This window comes from Crocodylus siamensis, chromosome 13 (genome assembly GCF_052110815.1).
Source record: "Crocodylus siamensis isolate JL-2025a chromosome 13, ASM5211081v1, whole genome shotgun sequence".
NCBI classification, from domain to species: domain Eukaryota; kingdom Metazoa; phylum Chordata; order Crocodylia; family Crocodylidae; genus Crocodylus; species Crocodylus siamensis.
In genome coordinates this window covers 8442783-8464389 of record NC_143407.1, presented here as the reverse complement: position 1 = coordinate 8464389, position 21607 = coordinate 8442783, and the positions used below count along the sequence as shown (strand labels likewise).

General features: G+C 44.1%; 1 protein-coding gene across 1 annotated transcript in view; it reads left to right on the top strand.

The window, feature by feature from the left end:
* Positions 1-273: 273 nt before the first annotated feature.
* The window catches only part of ILRUN (inflammation and lipid regulator with UBA-like and NBR1-like domains), a 47421-nt gene continuing 26087 nt past the window's right edge, over positions 274-21607 (top strand). The window contains exons 1-2 of the mRNA XM_090024992.1: positions 274-554; positions 19445-19599. Of these exons, the coding sequence (XP_089881118.1) occupies positions 283-554; positions 19445-19599 (427 nt within the window). The 5' untranslated portion in view covers positions 274-282. The remainder of the gene's footprint in view (positions 555-19444; positions 19600-21607) is intronic.

Below are 21607 nucleotides of genomic sequence, written 5' to 3'. Positions count from 1 at the left end.
GCGCCCCGACCGAACCTATGCAAATCGCGCACGACGTTAACACTGAATATTCCCCCTCATTTACATACGGAAACCCAACACGGGGGGGGGGTCACGTGCCTCAAGCCACTGAAGCCATTCGCCTATTGGAACGGCCGTGACGCGCGCATACGTCCCACAACGCGCCCTTGCGACTCACCCCCCCCACCCCACCGGTCCTCCCTCCTGACCCTCCTGGCTGCTGTGCGGTCACGCTACGCGCTGACGTCACAGCTGGCGTGCCCCGAGGGGGCGGGGCGGCGCATGCGCGCCGTTCGCGCGCCCCCCCGCTCCCCCCGCGGCCCGTGCCCCCTCCCCCCATGCAGCTCTGAGGCGGCGGCGGCGCGGGGGCGGCGGGGCCTAGCGGGCGGCGGCGCCATGGAGGGCATGGACGTGGACCTGGACGCGGAGCTGATGCAGAAGTTCAGCTGCCTGGGCACCACCGACAAGGACGTGCTCATCGGCGAGTTCCAGCGCTTGCTCGGCTTCCAGCTCAGCCCGGCCGGCTGCGCCTTCTTCCTCGACATGACCAACTGGTGAGCGCCCCCCGCCTTGTGTCACGGAGGGCCCGGCCGCGGCCGCCTCCCTGGGGGTGGGGCCGGGCCGGGGCGCGGGGAGAGCACAGGGACCCGGCGGCTGCGGGGCGCGGGGGCGACGACCGACTCGCCAGGACGGGGCGTCCAGACCAGGATCCCGCTTGTAAACACCCCCCGCCCCGCCGCACGTGCCAGCCCGAGAGGAGCCCGCCTCGAAAGTTTGCCCACGACCCCGGCCTGCGGGGCTTGCGCGCCCTGCTTTTGAGTGAGGAGAAGCGGGGCGCGCAGAGATGCCGCTGTCGGGTGCCGCCAACAGAGACCCGGCGGATGCGTGTGGCTATCCGTCCGCCCTCGCTGCTGTGTTGTTTTTCTGTACTCGAATAATAATTAAAAAAGAGTGGAAACGAGCTGGTGTTTTCCAGCTCAGAAGACTTGGTTCTCGACCGAGCTTGAAGGGGTTGAGAGCCGGCGGGATAGCGCGAGGCCGCGGTGCTGCTGTTGTGCCCTGGCTGGGGGCAAAGGGACTCTAGGGCTTGATGTTGTTTCCTGGGAAGGAGGAGGGGGGAGAGAGGACCCGACCGCTTCTGGAAAGCCCTTGTTCCTTGGGCGAGGAAGGAGACAGCTCTTATATGAGGAAAGGGAGCAAACAAGACTGCTCGGACCCCTGAGCGGTTTGGAGGGGGGATGGCGCAGGAAGACGGGCCTTGCGCAGGTCTTTGTTTTCAGGTCCCGTTGTCTGATGCGCTTTGGTGCCCGCCTGGTGATTCTCAGCGAGGGGCCGCAGCACCCGGGAGTGCTTTGAGATCCTTCCCGGGGTGCCACGCTGTTACCGTTGTTAGGGCTGCCGGTGGGATTCCTGAGATTGACCCAGGGGTTTCGCATAGAAATCCCTCGCTGTGGTCCTTTGCAGCTGAGGAATAGCTCTGTTATTTTTCTGTAGTTAAAAAAAGAGTGAAAACGAAGAGCTGGTGTTTTCTCTGGGGGGGCCATGAATCTGAAGCAGTCCAGAACCGCTGGTCTAGCCAGAGGATGTGGTGCTGCTGTGCCTAATTTGGGGGCAGAGGGATCCAAAGGCTTCATGTTGTTTCAAAAAGTTAGTCACTGGGAAGGAGGAGGAGAGAAGAAGACTGCGCCACTTTAGAAAGCCAGTGTCCCTGAAGCAGACGGGAGGGAGCTGTTATGTGGGAAGGGGATGGATGGCACTATGCAGGCCCCCAAGTAGTTTGACGAGGGGATGTCCTAGGAAACTGGGACCTGCCACAGTCGCCATGCAGAAGAGGAGCAGGCATGCAAGGATATTGTTCTCAAGTCCTTTTCGCTGATGTGCTTTGGTGGTTCTCAACTAGGGGTTGCAGCGTCCTGGAGTGCTCTTTTGCTTCCCGGAGTGACACACGAGGTTACTGCTGTTAGGGCTGCCAGCAGGATTCCTGAGACAAACTCAGCAGTTTGGCATAGAAATCCCTTGCTGTGGTCTTTTGAAGTTCTTTGCAGCCAAAGAACTGGTCTGTTATTTTCCTGTAATCAAAGAAATGGGTGAAAGCGAAGAGCTGGTGTTTTTCTGAGGAGGCTGCGAGGCTCTGCAATGGGCCGCGAGTCTAAGAGGTTGAGAACCGCTGGGCTAGCCAGAGAGTGCAATGCTGTTGTGCCCAGTCTGGGCAAAGGGATTTTTTTGTGTCACAGGAAAGAAAGGGAGAAAAACACTGAGCATCTTTTAGAGAACCGCTGTCCCTGAGGCAGAAGGGAAGGAGCTGCTGTATTAGGAAAGGGAACAGATGACTACCTAGACCCCTGAGCAGTTTGAAGGAAGGATGGTATAGGAAGTCAGGATCTACTCAGAAGAGGAGTAGATGTGCACGGAGATGTTCTCAAGTCCTTTTTTCTGACATGCTTTGGTACTAAACCAGTGATTCTCAACCTGGGAGCCACAGCACCTTAGAGTGCCCTGAGAGATCCTTGCAAAAGTGTTGTGGGGTACCACAATGTTAGTGCTGTCAGGTGTGCAAACATGATAAATCTAGAGATTTCAAATAGGAATCTGTAGTGTTAAAACCATTCTGCTCTGCTGTGGTCTTTCCGAGTTCTTTGCAACAGAAGAATTGTTCTGTTGTTTTTTTGACTACAGTGAAAATGAAGATCTGGCACTTTCTGAAAGATGAAGCACTCCTGGATAGACTCGAGCCAAGTTTAAAAAAGTTGAGAACCATTGCACTAAGCATCCTTTGACCAATCTGTCGTCTTAAACAATTCTATGGAGTGCTGGTTATTTCTCTTGGAGGGGACGGGGGACCGCATCGAAGCAAGGTTAGCATCTGGGCTCAGTCTCAGAGTTGGAGAGTCCTGTGATTTTTTTTTTTTTTTTTTTTTTAATCCTGAGCGGTGACACCTGGAGATCGGGAGTCAGTCCAGTGACTGACAAGATATTGCAGAAGGGCTACTGCCTATGCTATGGCAGTTAAGGAATGGTGTTAGAATTGCTCCTTCTGACACGCATCCTTCATCCTCTCTATAAGGGTGAATATAACCAAAAGATCACACCCAGCATTTTTTCCTGGCACACTTGTTGGTTTCACCAGTACTGTTTTTTATTCTTGTTGGCCCTGCAGAGCTCACAAGGCTACAAGAAAGCTAGCTGGAATGTCTTGCGCGTCAGGCATCATCAATAAAGTCATTGGCTGGATTTCAGTTGTAGAATCTGTGTCATTGTTTCACCACAAAATGCAGAAAGGGTCTGGTTTGACTTTCAGAGCGGAGGTGATTGTGATATTGGCAATCAGAGAAACTTTCTGGGGAATTACTGGAAGACTGAACATGGAGGTAATTTAATTCTAGTTTGCCCCATTCCTTCCACACCTTTGGTTCACCCCTTTTTTATAACCTTACTATTTTGACAGTTTTGCCTGTTGAGAGAGGAAAAGCAGGTGACTGATTATTAGCAAACTCTGGATCTCTCAAAAGTTGGCCTGAACTAAAGGAAGGTCTTGTGAGGAAATGGGGGCGGTTTATTTTGGATAAGTGTGTTTATGGCAGAAAAGATCTTCTTAGTCAAAACTGCCAGGATTGTAACATAAATACAAGGTATTTGCAATACATGTGTGGTTTAGCTTCCCACCCCTGCCCTCCCCGCAAGAATGATATTGTCGTCGCTGTACGTGGTCTTTTTTGTTTGTTTTTTTGTTTTGCAGGAAGAGAGAACTTCATAGGGCAATAGTGTGAACTTGGAAATTACCAGAGATAACATCAAATGATACGTTGTGGTGCTGAAGTCATTTTTGTTGCTGTTGGAGAAATACTTTATTTTTCTATTGTGACTAATACTTCTGTCTGTCCTTCCATTTAAAATCATGGTTTCATACACTTATGACTTAGCCATAACATTTATTTTTGTAAAGTTAGTGTGTCAGTTATTTAAAGCAGGATGGTTGTTATATACATTAATTTTTGAAGCAATTAGCCAAGCACTTTTTTTTTTTTGGTGGAAAGTGACTGAATAATAAATATTAGAATTTTAGATGCTAGATTATACTTGGTTAAGATTTTCATCTTTTGTTTAGGAAGCACTTAGCATCTGGTAAGCAATACATTTTTAATGTAGTTGAATTACTTCAGGTGCAACAGAAGAAAAAATTCAATTTGGTTAGTACCTAAGGTGGGTAATCCTCAGCTCCTTCCTTACTCCCACAGTTCTTCTTCATGCTGAAGTTCTTAATGTGTGGATTTTTCTAAAGACAGTTTGATGTAATGTGTTGTGTAGATGGTTAAATTAGAAGGGAACTCTCCATGAAATGGTGAGATTGTAGTACGGTGCATATGAAACATGGCTCCAGAGTATACCAGGCACAGTTGTTAAGTGGACATTGTGCCTGTGGGCACTGTGCATTCCTAACACCGGTGACTTCTGCTAAGCATGCTGAGAGGTGCCATTAAAGCTTTCCTCATGGAGTCTCGCTAGTGTGCTTTAATTCTGACTTCCAGTGTTTGCTCTGCTAGTCTGCGCAGTTTTGTTAGGCTGGATCAGTCTGGTACGCCAGCACCTTCCGGGTATTAGTTACAGAGCTGAGATGGGCAAAGGTGGTCAGTTATAGATATTAAAGGGACTATCATGCAAACTGGCAAATCCCTTTTGTTACTTTTGATCTAAGTTGCAATTTAAACTTCGATTTCCATGTTTCAGAGAAACTTTGTCGTGTTCCGAGATGGTGTAGAAATAGTAGCTATGAAAACTGTTGCTGAGAAATTTGATGAGGTCTGTTTGGCCTGGATGCTCGGCAGAAGTGTGTACTTTGGTCCTGACCATAGATTACAAACAATATATCCTGCAGACGACTTGTTTTGGTGTCACTGCCAAGTTAGAAAGGCACAGAATTGACCTCTGCTCTAGAGGCAGTCTCTTCTCTCGCATTGAGGAAGAAAGTGATAGTGGGATCAGTAGCAGTTGTTTAGTTGGTAGAGCAAGACATTTGCTTTCTAAAGACTGTCGTTTTGGCACTGCTCACCTACACTGTGTTCACCTCGACACATTTTATCTCAATGTATTCTGAGCAGCTTCTTTCCCACCAGTAATGAAAGCAGCTCTTTAGGGATGACTGTTATCCAATGACTAGACCTAAAGTTTCTTGCCTATCTTTATTTAAAGCCCCGTGCTATAACGGATATGTGCTCTAAGGGTTTTTTTCAGAAGACACTTCCAGTGGTTTTCATTAACAGGTTTGCTGGACAGGCTGAATTTATGAAAAAATGTACAAATCTCATGGAGGTGAGCAAACTCTGAAACATCCATTTTTGGGGGGTCTCTTAGAAAAATTTCGATTGCTTCATAGTTAAGTCATACATGATTATTTTAAGTAACCTTTAAACTTCAACATTTCCAATTGACTATACCTGGAACCAGACAGAATGTGTTCTTACCGTTTGGAAACCTTGGTTTAGGCCTGGTTGACAAAACATTCCTCTGCGTGATTAGTAAGTTGGGATGAGTCTTGCTGGTCGAGTACAGACCTCTCAAATGTCCAAGATTATTTCTTGATGACCAAGAAGCGTGGATTTAGCCTTAACATGAATCCAGTCTACATTCTCTTGTATGTGGATGTGAGCCATGTGTCAGTCAGTTTTCCTGTTTTTGTCAGGCACTAAAAGTTAAGTTTAGTGTATGTTATCTGCCAACACATCTGGGATAAAATCTATCTTGTTTAACTATTGCTTGGTGAATTCCCATACTCCCCCTCGCCCCCCGTTGTGATGTGATCCAGAAAACTGACTGGCTGCGGACTGAAGTGCATCCAATGCCTTAGATTTAGATGTTGGGCTTAGTGTCTTGTTGAAATGTATTTGATGGTAAAGGTAAATTTCAGGTGTTGGCTGCAAGTCATCTTTTGGTGATATAGTACAACTAGAAATGTGCCTGAACTTGTTCTAGCCCTCCCCTCCCTCAATAATACTGACGCCTGTCTACATTGGGAACTTTGCAAAGCACTTTTTAATGTTTCAGAAAAGTGGAAAGTTTAAATCAGGCAGATGTGTGCAGTGCAAGAACTTCTACTGCTCTTGTCTGCACTGTGAGTTATTACTATCAGTGCTGAGGATGGTTAGGACCAGAGACTTGCCCAATTCCATCCAAGCAAAAAAATTCATACAATAAAGTAGCTTTGGGGCTACTTGCGTTTTTCTATTGTAAGCATAGTCCCAAATTTGAAAATGTTTGTTTGCTAGGAGGAAAAGGGTTGGGGGGGTGCTGTAAATATAAGAGAATGAAGGAGAACATTTTGTATCGATTTACGTATAGTCAGTTTTACTATTCCCCCTAGCTAATTTGTTCCCCTTTTTTGTTAATGTGGCAATCATGTTGCTGCAGGGAAGATTGAAATGGGTTTTTTCCTTTTATTAGGAAATTGTAGAAACATTGGCAAAGGGAAGGGGATGTAGGGGAGGGGACCTGAAATTACTTTGAATTTGTTTCCTTTAAAACCATCCCACTGGATTTAAATGGATAGCGTCCTTTTTATTTTCAACTCCTGCTGCAATTCAGTCAGATCTTAAGGGAGTCTTTTGAGAGGATTGATTTAATTTTTTTTTTAATATAGTAATTTACACCAGTATCTATTGACATATTAAGTGTTTTTTCATTTAAGCTAAATAAACTGTCCTTTTATGTTAACCTAATAAACATAGCATTTAATTGAGGTTTGGCAGGTAGTGATGGCAATAGTTAAGGCTGCCAAACAGTTTCCATTATAAATCCTAATTTTATTGTGGTTTGTTTTGTTTGTAGCTTTCTGAAGTCTCAATCTCATTTTCTCTTTTGGAGGTTTTTTAAGGTAGAATGAAATCTGTTTGGGAGGAACTGAAATGGTTGAACAGAAATCAAAAAGAAAAACCTTGTAGTGTGGCTTGGTCAAAAATCGTAATGTTTGAAAGGTCAAATTTTGTGTGGCCACTCTAGTTCTTCTTAACTTTGTTTTTGTACACAGTGTTCATCTCCAAAGACCTGGGCCTGTGTAAATACCATTTACATTTTGCCTTTCAAACCTCTTACATGCATGGTAAGTGTTCCTGTTTTACAGGTATGTAGTTGAGATACAGAGAAGATTAGTTTGTGACCAGGCTGGGAGAAAAAACAGAAATCTGGCTTTCATTTCTGTGTGTCGGCAACTAAGTTTTGTCTGCTTCATATGCTTTGTTAGGTGTGGGGAGTGGGTGCAGCTTAACAGAGTTGACAGTTTTAAAGTGAATGTGGCTAGGAGATTTTTAATTCCACCCATGTGTCTTTTCTAGCAGAGTTACTCAACTTGTGTTTCTTAAGATGTGATACGTGTCCACTCAAGGGAGGAAACGTGAAGAAGACACTGAACTGGAAGTTGAGAGACTCTGCATTTCAGATATGTCATGGATTTTCTTTTTCAGCTTGGGCAAGTAGTTGTGCTTCAGTTTCCCTCCCTGTAAAAAAGAGGGTTGTGATCTAAGGATAAAGGGTGTCTTCACACCTGCTCTGGGGTGGGGGTGCATTAGAGTGACTCCCAAGAGTTGCTCTAATAAAGTGCCCACAGCATCTCGTGCTTCAAAATGGTAGTGGGGGTACTTTTAAGGCTCCTTCGATGAGCTTTAGTTAAAACACCCCCACTGCCATTTTAAGGTGGTGCGATACTGAACATGTGGTGAGTAATCGAGTCTGCTCTGCTGTATGCTAATTAGCACACGAAGCAGGTGTTGGGCCTGTGTATAGGTGTCCAAAGAGAATTAAGCTAATATTGGTGGAAACTAACCAAAAACCAGTGCGTATCTTTTAACGCCAGTGAGATGTACTGCTCATGTGACATTTAGGAGAATTCTGCACTGGCCAAAGACTTCCCCCGTGTGAAGTACACTGGGCTAATATCTGTTCCCTGGCACAGGGGCTTAGCTGATTAGAAGAAGGACTAGTTGATTAGAAGGACCTGAAAAGAAAAGTCACCTTTTTGTATGTGCAGATGAAACTGCAATCTTGACTCTTGTTTTCACTGTAGCTTTTTAGTACCTGGGCTGCCTTAGTTGGGCTCTGGCAAGGCCCCTCATATACAAACCTAAGCAATAAAAAAGGTCAGTGAAAAGGGCTTTAAAAGTTACAGGCAAATGAGCAAATTACTATAAGTTAAGAATGGGGTCTGACATCCTGTCAGGTGTTTTGTAATAACTGCCCATGTGCAAGTTCTGGTCTCTAGGTAAAATGCATGACATTGCTATTCTGTAAAACTGGAGTAAGAGCATGCAGATCCTAACAAATTATGCACACGGGGGTGCTAGGTCCTGTTGTTATTGTGCCTTAACTTGGTTGTAACGTATATGTATGTCCATACCCACGATCCCCTCCACTTCCTATTGTTTTGAATGATGCATCTTGCACTTCAGCCAGCTAGCCCATATTCAGGCACTGGGTTAGTAGCTCTCAGTTGCTTCAGCCTGGTCAAGTGAAATGAAGGTCTGAGTGTGACCAGCCTATCAAAGTCTCTTATCACCTCACTGAGGCTTGAGGCCTCACGTGCATGTCAACAGGAAAGGAAGAGAAGGTTTGTAGAGGCAGATGCAATTGCAACCATCTGGAACTTCCTGAAAAATCAAGTCACTCTTCTCCATACTAATTTAATAAGTGAACCCCTGCTGTGGGCTCTAGACATGTTGACAAGTTCTTGTGGTTAGAGTATTGAAGGTACTTAAGCAGTTACACTTACAAAGGGGTTCAGTGTCAGTACTAAGGCACTGCCTAACAGCTGTGTCTTCACTTAAAGTGCCTTACCCTTAGCTTGTGAATGTTTACAGTTGGAATCTAATTTTATCCACCAGTGGCCATTAACCTAGACACTAAAGTCCTTTGCCAGGACCCAACAGATAGGCGTCAAAGTGTCTCTTCAGATCTGGCCCTCTTTCCTATGATGCATGATGTCCTTTGGGGCTGGGAGTTGAATCGTGACTCTTTTTAGGAAGATGTATCGATCTTTTCATCTCAAAGATCAAGTGTTATGTTTTGTTACTTTCATAAATTAGCAGGAAAAATGTACATGGTGTGAAAATATTTTACTTTCTAAGGAAAAGAAACGTAAAAGAAAATCATGTGCCAAACTCATTTACATTGTAATGTTTGCACAGTTGAACACACACATCAGGCCATGTGAGCACTGAACTTGAGTGTGTAGCCTTAACTGCGTTGGCCTGTTACTGTGATCGGAGGCTTTATTTTTATCAAGGTCAAGTCACCTTGCCAGGGTCACTTGACCCCATTTGTCTTTCCTGCTTGCTGGAGGGGGGCTGGACCTGATGATCTTCTGAGGTTCCTTCCGGCCTTACAATCTATGAATCTCAGCATGGCATTTACACAGGTGTGGACTAGTGGAAGTTCACTGCCTCTCAACGATACTGAGGTGGTGGTGGTGGGTTTTTTTGTTTTTAAGTCTTGTATTCTTTTGTGCGCATATACTGGGGATTTTAGCTGTTTTTTTGGTGTTACACGGTCAAAGGATTTTATTGATCTTTTTTACCACTTCCCTAGCGGTGGCAAAAAACATAATAAAATAACTTTTTTTAAGTTGCAAGGGTACGAGATGTGCTGTCCACTTAACAGAGAGTACGCATCTCGTGTGTTTGTGTTCCTGTTACACTTAACATGTGTATTGTTTGATTTGTAAGTGTACATTGTTATGGAAACACATCTGTTGCAGACACTACTTAGTATCATGTTGTCTCCTCTCTAGTTTTTAATATTTGCGTGAAACATGATCTGATGACTTGGTTTCTGATGCTTCCTGTACCATTGGAACTCAGAAACCGTGGTTATGTCCTGAATGTTCGCTTACAGATTAATGGATAATTCTTCCAGCAAATGGAATCTAATATTGAAGTACTGGAAACATGAGTTCGTATCACCCGATCCTAGAAATTGAGGTTAAAACAGCCTGTTGGGTCATCTAGTCTGTTCCCACTGGTTCTTTCCTTCCGGCTGCTCAGCCAGTGAAGATTGTTCCCTAGAGAAAATGGTATAATGTAAAGGTCTCAAAATCTCTGGAGTGTGATCTCGCATGCTTTCTAGTGAGCTTGTGGAAAGCTTGTTGATTACTTCTCTTGATTTCCCTCCTAACGCCCACCTTCTGTCTTCCAGCTGTGAGAGATCAGCCAGAAGCGAGGCAAAGGCATGAAAGCATTGGGAAAAAGTAGATGTGGTTCAGTCCTTCCCCTCCCCCCACAAAAAAGGATAAAAGCATATTTCTGTGAAGGAAACAAAGTGTCCGTGCATGCACACTTACTAAAGGTGATGCTCTGTGTATGCAGTTGCTGGGTTAGCCAGAGAGAGGGTTTTTTTATTTTTGTTTTTAAATCCAGTCACAAATATGGATTTGTGGTGGTCAGTTACTTAACTTGAGAAAAGTTCATGGGTTTCTACTGGTAGTTCTGTATCTGGTTTCTGTCTCAGCGATACTTCTACTTCCCTAAATAAATAAATTAATTAATTGTATTTGGCCATCATCTAATACCTTGAAGGAGGCTTTTCCTAGTCAAGTGTAAATTCCTAATTTCATCCTGTCTACTCCTTCTCCTGAAGAAGGGTGTTTGTGCTTGAAAGCTTGCAGAGAACAATTTTTTCCACCTGTTTAGTTGGTCTAATAAGAGGTATCACATCTACCCAAAGAACTTTGTCTACCTATACTCCTTTTTAGAGCAGCTAACTACCATATTTAATGGTGTATAACTTGACACGGTGTATAAATTGACCTTGTATTTCTGATCCAAAAAGTTAGGAGTTCTGTAGATCCGGTGTATAAGTCAATTGAGCTTTTTGAATCAGAACTACAGTGTTGACTCATACCCACCCCTGTGCACCCTCACTGTGGGCCGGGCACCTGGGGTGTGGACACATGCTGCAGCGCTGCTTGCAAGGAACGGGGCCAGGCTCAGTGCTCAGCTGGCACAGTCCAGGCAGCACCGCTTACAGGGGCTGGGGCTGGGTTCAGCACTTGGCTGGCGCATCCCATCCCCTGCAGGCGGTGCTGCCTGGGCCAGACCAGCAGAGTGCTGAGCCTAGCACTGCTCGCAGGGGCCAGGGCCCAGCTCAGTGCCTGACCGAGCAGCATCTCCACGATGCCGGCAATGCCCACAGGCCACGACCCCCTGCGAGCCAAGCCTGTGGGCCTGGGTGTCACCATGGAGACACCGCTCGGCCTGGTGCTGAGCCTGCCCCCATCCCCTGTAAGCAGCGCTAGGCTTGGCACTCGGTTGGCACAGCCCAGGAGGTGCCGCTTGCTGGGAATGGGGCCACGCCAGCTGAGTGCTGAGCCTGTGAGTGGTGGGCTGGACTTGGTACCCAGCTGAGTAGCATCTCCATAGTGATGGCAAGGCCCACAGGCTGTGCTCGGGCTTGGCCTAGGCCCTGTGTCCTCCAGCGACAGGGAAGCTGTCGGTAAGTGAAGAAGGTTGGGTCAGGGCTGGGCTGGCGTTTGGCTAGTGTTGGGGTGGGAGTCAAAAGTATTGATATAGTGTATAAGTTGAGGTGGAAATTTAAAGGTAAATATTTTGGCTGCAAACGTCGATTTATACACTATGAAATACAGTAACCTTTTGCTTTTTCAGGATGGGCTAATCTAATTGTCATGTTAGTGTCACTGAGTAGGAGGCAAGGAATCAAAGGCAGCATTTGGAAAGTTAGTCTTCGCTCTCCCTTGCACCCTGGACAATAGTTTCCATTAGTCAGCCGCTCTTCCGAGCTTCATTTGGGAAGTGATAGTGGAAAAGCAAACACCTTGTCACTGTACTTCTCTGCTTTCACATTTACAGTCTTCACATTCCATGGGGTAATATATTGACCAGAGCTGAGTTCCTAATACACAATCAATAAACAGTGACTGTTCATGAGCGAGCTGTGTTTTCTTTCGACTCTGGCCAGGTCAATACTCTGCTGAGCAGGTTCTAATTTAAGAATTTCTGTTGAGCAGTGCCTGAAGTTGCAAGACAAGTGCTTAATTTTTCCAGATTCCTGGCTGAACTTGCAGATGCCCTTGGAAAAATCTTTTGGGTTTAAACTGAATGTACTTACTTGGAAGCTGCTGTTTTGCTGCTGTCTTTTCTACATTGCCACTCTTCTGTCCGTGATAGGCCCGTTGTCTCTTGATGTGCCAGAACCAAGGTATCACAGCAGACTGGTATTTTCTATCAATAGTCGCTGCAAAGGAGTGTGATTAAGGTCACTGCCGTGGTTTGTCTATAGAAGAAAAAATGTGAACTCTAGCCCTTTATTTTGGGTTTTGGAGAAATAGTCCATTTACAGCACTTCCGTTTCACACATTTTGTTTCGACCCCAAGGCATCCTCAGTATATCTTTGTGTGGAAGATATTTTGGGATTGTGTTTTGTTTTTTTTTAATTTACCGTAAAAACATTACATTTTGCAGTCTCTCCGTGGTGGTGTCCACCCATCCACTGAAACTGCCACAAAAAAAAAGAGCAAGTGAGCATAAAAGACAGATTATGAAACATAGGACTGAATAATCAGTTGAAAAAGTGTTATCATAGGCAGCTTTTAATTGGAATACTATCCATAAAGCTCTTCCTTCTTCCAGTCAGAAATCACAAAGTTTAGTCACCCTCATTTTAGTAGAAAAAGGTAAATGAAAGTCCTAGCTGGAGAATATCTATCTATCTAGATTTTTGTAGACCTCTGAAAAATGTATGCGGAAGAAATGGAAATGTAAGCAGACAAATGTAGCAGAAGGAATTGGGGATGGACACTATAATTTGAGTTCAGCTGGGCTGCAATACATGCCTGAACTTGTTCTCAGGCAGTTTCTGTAGCTTAATCCTTCTTTATTTTAATACAGACAATTATAGAGACAGTTTCTAATTGAAGAATTACCAGTGTTGCCAGCACTTTTGCATACTGGTGACCCTTGGTTTTTCTGTTGTGCTTTAAAGAACTGTTTTCTATTTCTAATGGCAGCAAGTCAGTAACAAACTCCCACTGAGACATTCTCAAAATACTTTGCCCCGGACTTAAGAGCTTCTGACCACCTGCTTAGGAGAGTTCAGCTGCTGAGGGTGGTTGTGCGGGTTATAATGCTTTTTAATAATGTCACAGTATTGATTGTGTCACTAACTCTGCTTTCCATTCTTTGGCAAGATAAAATGCTTGACCCAGTACAGTTGGAGTGATACTGGGAAATCTGTGCTCAAGTTCATTAGTGTTTTCATTCAAGGAAAGTGACGCGCTATTAGTTGTGGCTTGCTGTTAGCTGCTTGGTGTGCCGTAGTAACTACAGAGATTTTCCTTTGGGGTGGAGTGGGGTGCAGGTTCTCATCTTTCTCCTTCCTTGTGTTGTCTCTGTATTAATAGAGTACAAAGTACAGTATGTGTATTGCTCCTAAACAGGGCTACTAATGAGCAGTTTTGAACTGTTTTGTGTAGATTTCTTTGCTGCTTCTGAAAAAATCCAGTTTGCATTTTGGAATGGGTTCTGTTCACCTGAGACATGACAACATTTTGGCTTTAGACATTTGTGAATTCCTGTCACAATCAGGCAGCTATTCCTTTTCAGCCTTAATGTGAAACAATTGAGTTGAAAGCTTTGCCTCAATGTTTCTGTCTCCCAGATCATCTGCATTCCCAAAAGTCACTGCTTTCCATAGCCTTGATTTCTTGCAAGGGAAGTCAAGAGTGAAAGTACCTTGTAACTTGTGTCAAAAAATGGGTTCTGATAGTGTTGCAAGTCACTTGCTGGTGGATTAGTGCATCCATGTTTCAAAACATCTTGAGGCTTTCCATCTGACCACCCTATCTTATCCTTGCTAAAAAGGTTGGTTAGCGTAAAAAAATTCCAAAAGGGAACATACACTTTCTTCTCTAATCCTTGACATTTTCTCAAAAAGCATCTCTTTGAGGTGTCAGCTTCTTCAGAATTAGCAAGATAACTGCCCGAGGTTCCTTCCTGGGCCCGTAGACTCAATATAGTAACTCCATTTGTCCAATAGTTGAGTCAGAGAAAATTCTGGATGTCAGGAGGACAGAAAGGGTGTTTAGTTTTTACAGATACGCTGGAGACTTGTCCCTACCCCACATACTGCTCCAGTGCTGAGAAGGGAGAATTAGTTCATTTACAGCACTTTCTTGGTCTTACACGTTTAGTTTGGACCTCAAGCCATTCCCAGTATATTTTGGGGGAGGAAGATGAAAGTTTGCAGAGCACAGGCATTCTGTTACTTCAGTTCTTTTGCATAAATTCTTTAGGTTGATTTGTTTTAACAGCTCATGCTCTGTGCTGTAGCTCTTAGTTTATTCTTGCGTCACCATTTGGTGTATGTGGGAGGCATAGGGGGGTTGTTTACTTGTTTTTTGTGACAAACGTTCTTCCAAATGATCAGTATTGAGAACATGCAAATTATGAGTATTGATTTTTCAGACCGTTCCCCTTTCATCATGTTAAAGTGGGAGGCCATGTAGAACGTTGCCAGAAGAGAAGAGGACAACTCTGTAGTCTTCTGCATTGTAGCTGCCCCGCAAAACTAAGTGACTCAGTCTGTTGATCAGTTTGCATTTCCCATTTCAGCTCAGATGAAACAAGGGCATCATCTGAGGGTGCTTTCTGCTCAGCATAAACTTCAACCTGCATACAATTCAAAATCTGAAGACTGTGGTGGCCTGGGGTATGTGGGTATCTGGGAAGCAAAGAGGCTGTGCTTTACTGAGTGGCTTTGTTTTTCTTAAGTGTCAGTCCTTGACCTTTTTAATGCTTTTCAGCTGTGGTGGCTATAAGGGAAGGCCGTAGTCAGAAGGATATCCAAACTTGCATGTACTGTGTGGCTGAACTAATATGCAGTTGAATCACTAATGTTAAACAGCATTCTGATACGTGTTCTGTTCTGCCTTGTGTAGAGTACTTTCATTAAAGGATTTCAAAGCACTTTACAAACCAACATTAACACTTGCAAGCTTCGGATAAAGAAGTAACTTTTATTCATATTATCATAATTCTCCTTGTGCCCTTGTGAGAAATTACAAAATGTATTAATGAGCAAATTGTTCTTTCAGGTGGTGGTGGGGAAAACACCATTGCCTACATATTCACACCTTGTACTCAACACAGCCACAGACAAAAGGCCATTCCCCATACTGAGCTGACTTGGTAATTGGATCAGAAGTGTTGCTGGAAGTCTATAGTTGTGACATGGTTTGCAGTTTCCCATTCAGCTTTCCCTTTATCTGGCTTGAGAAAGCTAACGCACACATCCAGCTGTCTCAGTTATAAGAAGTATCTGTCAATATTGTCTTCTAATCTGGTTGCCTCAGTGTTTTCTTCACTGTCACTGTCCATTTCCCCAGTGCAGGGGGAGGTCTTGAAAGATCCTATGCCAAGTGTCCCTCTGCCAGGTGGATTTGGCTGCATCCTCACCATCCTCTGCTACTGATTTTTGGTACTGGGAATGGAGTTCACTCAAAGCCATTTTAGCACAGTCTATCTACTAGCTTGAGGTTTGTGTGCCTGTACATCAGGAGGGTCCTGGACTTCTGGGAGCACCTTTCCACACGTGCATGTATTGTAACGGGTGTGTGGGTTCCTATGGTGGTTAGGGAGACAATGATCAGTGACTAGAAGGTGTGTGTGTATGTGTGCGTGCACACAACCGTCTATCTATCTATCTGTCTTTAAAAAAAGATGTATTTTTACACAAAAAATATTGTCAATATTGTCTTTTGTGTTTATGGAGATTACTTGTTTTGTCATTTGAGGGCAGTAGCAGAGACCAAATCTATTGGGAGACCAGCAGATCCTAATGGTTAAAGCAGGATGAAGTATGGCATTTATATTCCATTCCCTGCTTTGCTCTTTGCTCAGTTTGGCCCTAAGCAAGTCATTACCTCTGTCTCAGTCCATGTTTGGAACAGAATGAGGCTTACTTTTTTTTTTAACCTATAGAATGTATACTAAAATTGCTTGAATGTGCCTAAGGTTTGCCAGGCAAAGGAGTTGGTACAGGGAGGAAGGCACAAAGCTTGTGACTTACTTTAATGCATGAATATTCTGTGTTGGCCTGACTCTTGGGATGTTTCCTGTCTGAATAGACTGGCTGTTACAACAAGAGCTGTCTCCAAACAGTCAAACCAGAAAGAGGATAAATGCAGCTAGCCAAGCATCCATGACAGCACAGTCCTATGTATTACATTGGCAAAGTTGGACATTCACTTTACAGTTCCAGCCAGGTTTTATTATTAATTTATGTTGGGACTTGTATCATGTAGGAAGAAGCTGTGGGAAGATGGTTGAAAAGTGAGTTTGTAGGAGAGTGACTTAGCCAGGCTTGGCAAAATGGAGGTGAAGGGGACAGCATGAGCTGAGGAAGATTCAAAGATGAGGGGTTAGCCAGGCTCGAACTTCAGGCCAGCAAAAACATATAGGAATAGAAATGAGGTTTTGGCTGTATTGTTTTGTCTTCTTAAGTATGCATTTGCCTGTAAAAGCCTCTGGTACTGAATTGGGTGTGAGGAGTTAGTAATGCCACTGTCAGTTGCTGCTGAGAGTGCAGGAAGTGTACAGGTCCATCTGCAAGTGCAAGACGTGCTGTCCCAACATCATGCTGCAAAACTGACTTGGTTTTTGCCAGGAGCCAAAGACAACAGGGAGGTGTTACTGTCCGATCTCTGTTGCCGCTTGTGTAACCGTGAGGCACATGACTGCGAAGGACCAGGCACTGTGGCAGCAGGGCGGTGCCATATGGCCCTGCAGCAGGTTTCTCTGTGTCGGAACGAGAACGTTCTTCTGCATGAACTTCAGTTCGCAATTTGCTTTGTCATCCTGACTGTGATTCCTGCCACTTTCTAGTCCGCTACTTTCAATTTCTCTTCAGTTCTGGAAAATTCCTTTAATTCTCCGTTGGGAGAGCCCAAGGAGAAACATCAGAAAAAGGGAATCAAACAAAAAAACATAACCTAGAACTGTTTGCTCAGCAGAATGGAGCCAGGGCAGGTAGGAGGAGGGTTTGTGATACCCGATCACGCTGGGACAGTGAGTCTGCTGTTCAGCCTGCATTCTCCTTGGGTTAGTTTTTAACTAAATGCTGCAGCACATTCTGAATCATTTCCCAGTGGCAAGGCGAGCTGATGAAATATGACACGGGGAGGGGAAGCGAATTGGCAGAAGGCCTAGGTGCACAAATAACCCACTACCCCCTGAAGCATATTTACCAGCCAAGCAGACAGAACAAAATGCTGCAGGCTGCCTTTAGAAGAACTGCAGAAATTTCCCTTTAAGATCGGTCCTTTGTCTTAATGCCGATGGAGGATTTTTGCTGCCTCTTGTGCATCAGGCGCTTGGGATCAGACATCTTGGGATGTCTGCAGGTTAACCTTGGTGTATTTGTGGAGTGGAAAAGGCAAGGCTGTAGGCAGTACTGCGTCTGGTTATCATAATATCTTTCACGTTGAATCAGTGTGTAACATGGTGAAGAAATTTCAGTGAAGACTAACCTCCAGATCTAGATCATCATGTTAATCGGTTGAGTGAACAGGAGCCTCTTGGCACGGCCCCACTACAAGTTATGTAAATCTTGTTCAGTGTATAAGCAACAGGCGGCTGGTGACGTAAAACTAGCATTTGTCTCCATTTATTGGCTAATGTGACATGCACCCTTCCCGTAGCATTTGACTGAGCTGGCTGTTTTAAATATAGCCCTGTCACTGATAAGCAGAAAATGCCTGGAGTTGAATAATGGATTGTAGTATAAAATTCATTGTTAACTACGTATCGCAGGGAAAATCTTGCAAAGTGACTATTAATATCAAGTTCCGTTGTGTACTAAGGTGAAACCTAACAATAAGAAAACCCCTTAACTCGTATGACCTTTGACGTCCTTATCTGTCTACAAAATGTTCCTTCAGTGCCGCCTAATTCATTAGCAGTATTCTGCATGAGTTCAGCTGGACGTTGATAGGAACCCCATTGGTATAGTATAGCCACAAATGTCTTGATTCATAAGTGGGAACAGATGCATCTAAAATGGGTGTCAAACATCCAGTTTCTGAAGCTGTGTCCTTTAGCCTTCCGGGCTCTTAGAAGGACTGGGATTTTGGGGTAGGGCTGAACTGCTGAAACCCTGGATACTGAGACCCATTGGGGAAAGCATGTTGGGGCAGGGGTTGAGGAATGGGTGCATTAATTCCTCTTGACCCCCTGATGTCATGACACTCCTCCTCCTCCCCCCTCCCCTCCCCCACAAAGTCTGGATCTGTCCCCCCAAGGAGCCAGCTTGGTAAGTATGACAGTTCTGATCTGAACCAAAGCTATCTGTTCCCTCCGTCCTGCTTCATGATAGTTTTAGACAGGCATGACGGAACCTTTTTTTGACCCAACTATTAGCCAGTGTTTGGCAATTTGCAGGTGGTTTTCATAAGGAGCAGAAATTCATAGCTGGATAGTTCTTGGTGGCACTTCAGCTAACTTAAGTGTGTGCCCACAGGCCTGTTTCCTTGAAGAGTAGGAATCGGACAGGAAGCGTTTTGTTTGCAGTTTCAAACCTGTCTCAGGGTTTCACTTTCTCTCAGGGTTGTGCTGCGTGTCCTGCCTTTGTGAATTCTGCTTTTGCTTTCTCACTGCCATAACCTAGATGCTCCTGCTCCGATACGCGCCTCCACCTGAAATAATTCAGCTTCTGGCTGGTCTTGCTCACCATGTATTTTGGTAATGGGTCCTGCTCTTTCAGCTGGGCTCTAGAAGGAACCATAACTGCTGTGCACCTCTATTCTAAATGAATCTGAATGGCCATTTCACTCACCTGCTTTAACAGGGCTTCATCTAACCTCCATCATAACTGTGCCTTGCTTCTAAAAGTTTTGGAAGACTCTGTTGTGAATTCTTATAGTATCACCCACGTTTTAGCTCTTTTTTAGGTGGGTCATGTGGGGAGGGTTAAGTGATCTAGATACAGTTTACAAAACAAGTTATGGTGTAATTTGGCATACAAGTCAAGACTTGGGAATATTCATTGCGTCATTTGACCATTCATTTTTCCACTCTAAAGATTGCATGGCTTAAATTATTAAGCATTTGTTATGATTTTTTTTGGAGTCCACAACATGGAGGACCTAAAATGTCTACCACAGCAAACTTCTGTTGTCTTCTGCGACTTATCTTAAGAACATTGTCGTCTGAAATGGACTGTGAACTTCTTGACATTGGGGTGAGCGTGCTGTCAGCAGTGAACAAAGGGAAGTCCTGCAGTTCTGTATATGACATGTCATACGTGAAAGGCTGTGTTACAGACCTGGTTACTTTAAGACACAACTTTCGTGGTGTCTGTGGATAGGATGGCTCCTTTATGCTAAAATAAACCAAAAGGAGCTCACAAGGAAGTAACCGGTCTGTACTTACAGCTACATTCTGTTCTGCTTTCCAGGAACTTGCAAGCAGCCATTGGAGCGTACTACGACTTCGAGAGTCCAAACATCAATGTGCCCTCCATGTCCTTTGTTGAAGACGTCACCATAGGAGAAGGAGAGTCTATCCCTCCTGATACCCAGTTTACAAAAACATGGAGAATACAAAACACAGGTACGTGAGAAACATCTTTCCTCATGTTTTAAACCGAGTTGGACGTGTCATAGAGACCAATTTAGTTACTTAAAACCTTAAGTAACTATCAGAGACCAAAACTTGTTGACAAGTGTAATTTTCTGCCAATAGCTAAGGGGGAGGTTTTCAAAGACAAAACCCAGTTAGGAGCCTGACTCCCATCAAAAATCAATGGGAATTAGGTTCTTAACTTCCCTGTGGTCTTGAAAATCTTTCCGTTTTTTGGATGTTGATACTTCCTTTCACTTGGCCAGACATGTTGTTTTGATGTGTGAGGAGCTGTGACTTCTGTCTAATTCTCCTTTACTCCCTGTGGCAGCTGGGACTTGCTGGAGAGTCTCCAATGGAACGCTGTAAATAGGAGAGAAAGAAAGGATAGCCTTCCAGAAAAGCAAATGTAATGTGATACCTGCTGTCCATGTGCTGTTTCTGTGAGCTCTTTCCTCTTCTCCCCTCCTCTCTGCCCTTCCCAAGGGGGTTCTATTATGTTGGAGGTATCACAGCAGGGGACAGAGCCAGATGGTGGCTGTATGGTTTGAAAAGACCTTGCAACCTCTTTTTTTCATGTCCCATATGTATATTTGGTCATTTTAACGGTTTCTATTCTGTCAGCCGCATTGGTGTGTCTTGTTGTACTTCCATTATTTCGTCTGTATTTCTCTGGAGTTCTGGATAAGCATAGTGACCTGGTAGCACCATTGTATACAAGGGGATGTCATTTTTTCTCTTTGGCAGTTGCCTAGCCTAACAGTTCGGGGATTGGGGGGGTGTTAATTGCAAATATATATTGCAACAAAATTATAGTCCAAAGAATGTGCAAATTTAGTCCAAACATAAAACTGACTTAGTGGTTCTAAAAGGGTTTGTTTTTTTCTACTTTTAGTGAAAAAGGTTTTTTTCTTTTTTTCATTAGAATATAGCATTTAGGAAGCATTTAATGGGGATGTCTATTCTGTTGAAACGGCACTCTATGAGCAGACTTAGCCAGACTGCTGTAGGGAGTGGTGCTTTAGGATCTGATCCTGTATCCTTCATGTCCGTTTTGTCAACAGACATGAAGGCTACGTGACATTGAAATTAGCAGGTTATCAGGAGCCAGTGTTAGCCAAATTTCTGTTATAGGCAGATATGTGGTCAGTGATCTTTAATCAGGAATTCCTGTCTCCATTTTTATTTGGCAACTTCTATAGTAGAAGTGCATAAGAAGTTAGTCTTTCGGATATAAACTCCAGACGGGACTTCTTGCAATCTTTCCTCTGACTTAAAAATAAGTCGTTTCTATTTTTTTTCATTAAGAAGATGGAAACAGTTTAGCCTTAAAGGTTTTTTCAGCTGGAAAAATAAGACTTTTATTAAAACTTCTCACCTCATGAGCAGCCTATATGTTACAGCCACCTCTTATAAAGGTTTTTTGTTTCTACGTAAGTAATTTCTTCACTGCAGGGCTGTTTTCTTGAAATGGTCAGCAAAGGTGATGCCGTAATTCAGTTCTGAGAAGAGATGATGTAAAGTTGGGCAAAATTACTCTCTGTATAAGGCTCTGTCACTGCAAGTCCATTAAAATTGAAGTTACAGGGAATGAAGTAATCTTGATGTGGGCCCTTAGTGAGTAGTATGCAGTGCAAGTCTGTGGAGGCAACATTCCGGCATGAGGTGAGTCAAAAGAATAATTGTCATATGAGGCCAGGCAAAATGAATGCTTAGCCTTAATCTTTTGGGATATAATTATGGAAGGAAACTCCCATCCCTAGATGCAAAGAGAAATACTTGACCCTCAAGTGTTGCAGTGACAGGATATCATATGTATATTTATCCTGTGGATCTGAATTTAATTGACTTGCTTGCTACTTCTGGCAGAAGAATGACAGTACAACAAGGATTCATACGTGTCCTGTAATCTCCATGAGTAAACTACAGCTATGTTGATCCTGTTTATAAATGACTGCAGTGCTTGGGCAGTGTACAGCAATATGCTAAACATAAAACC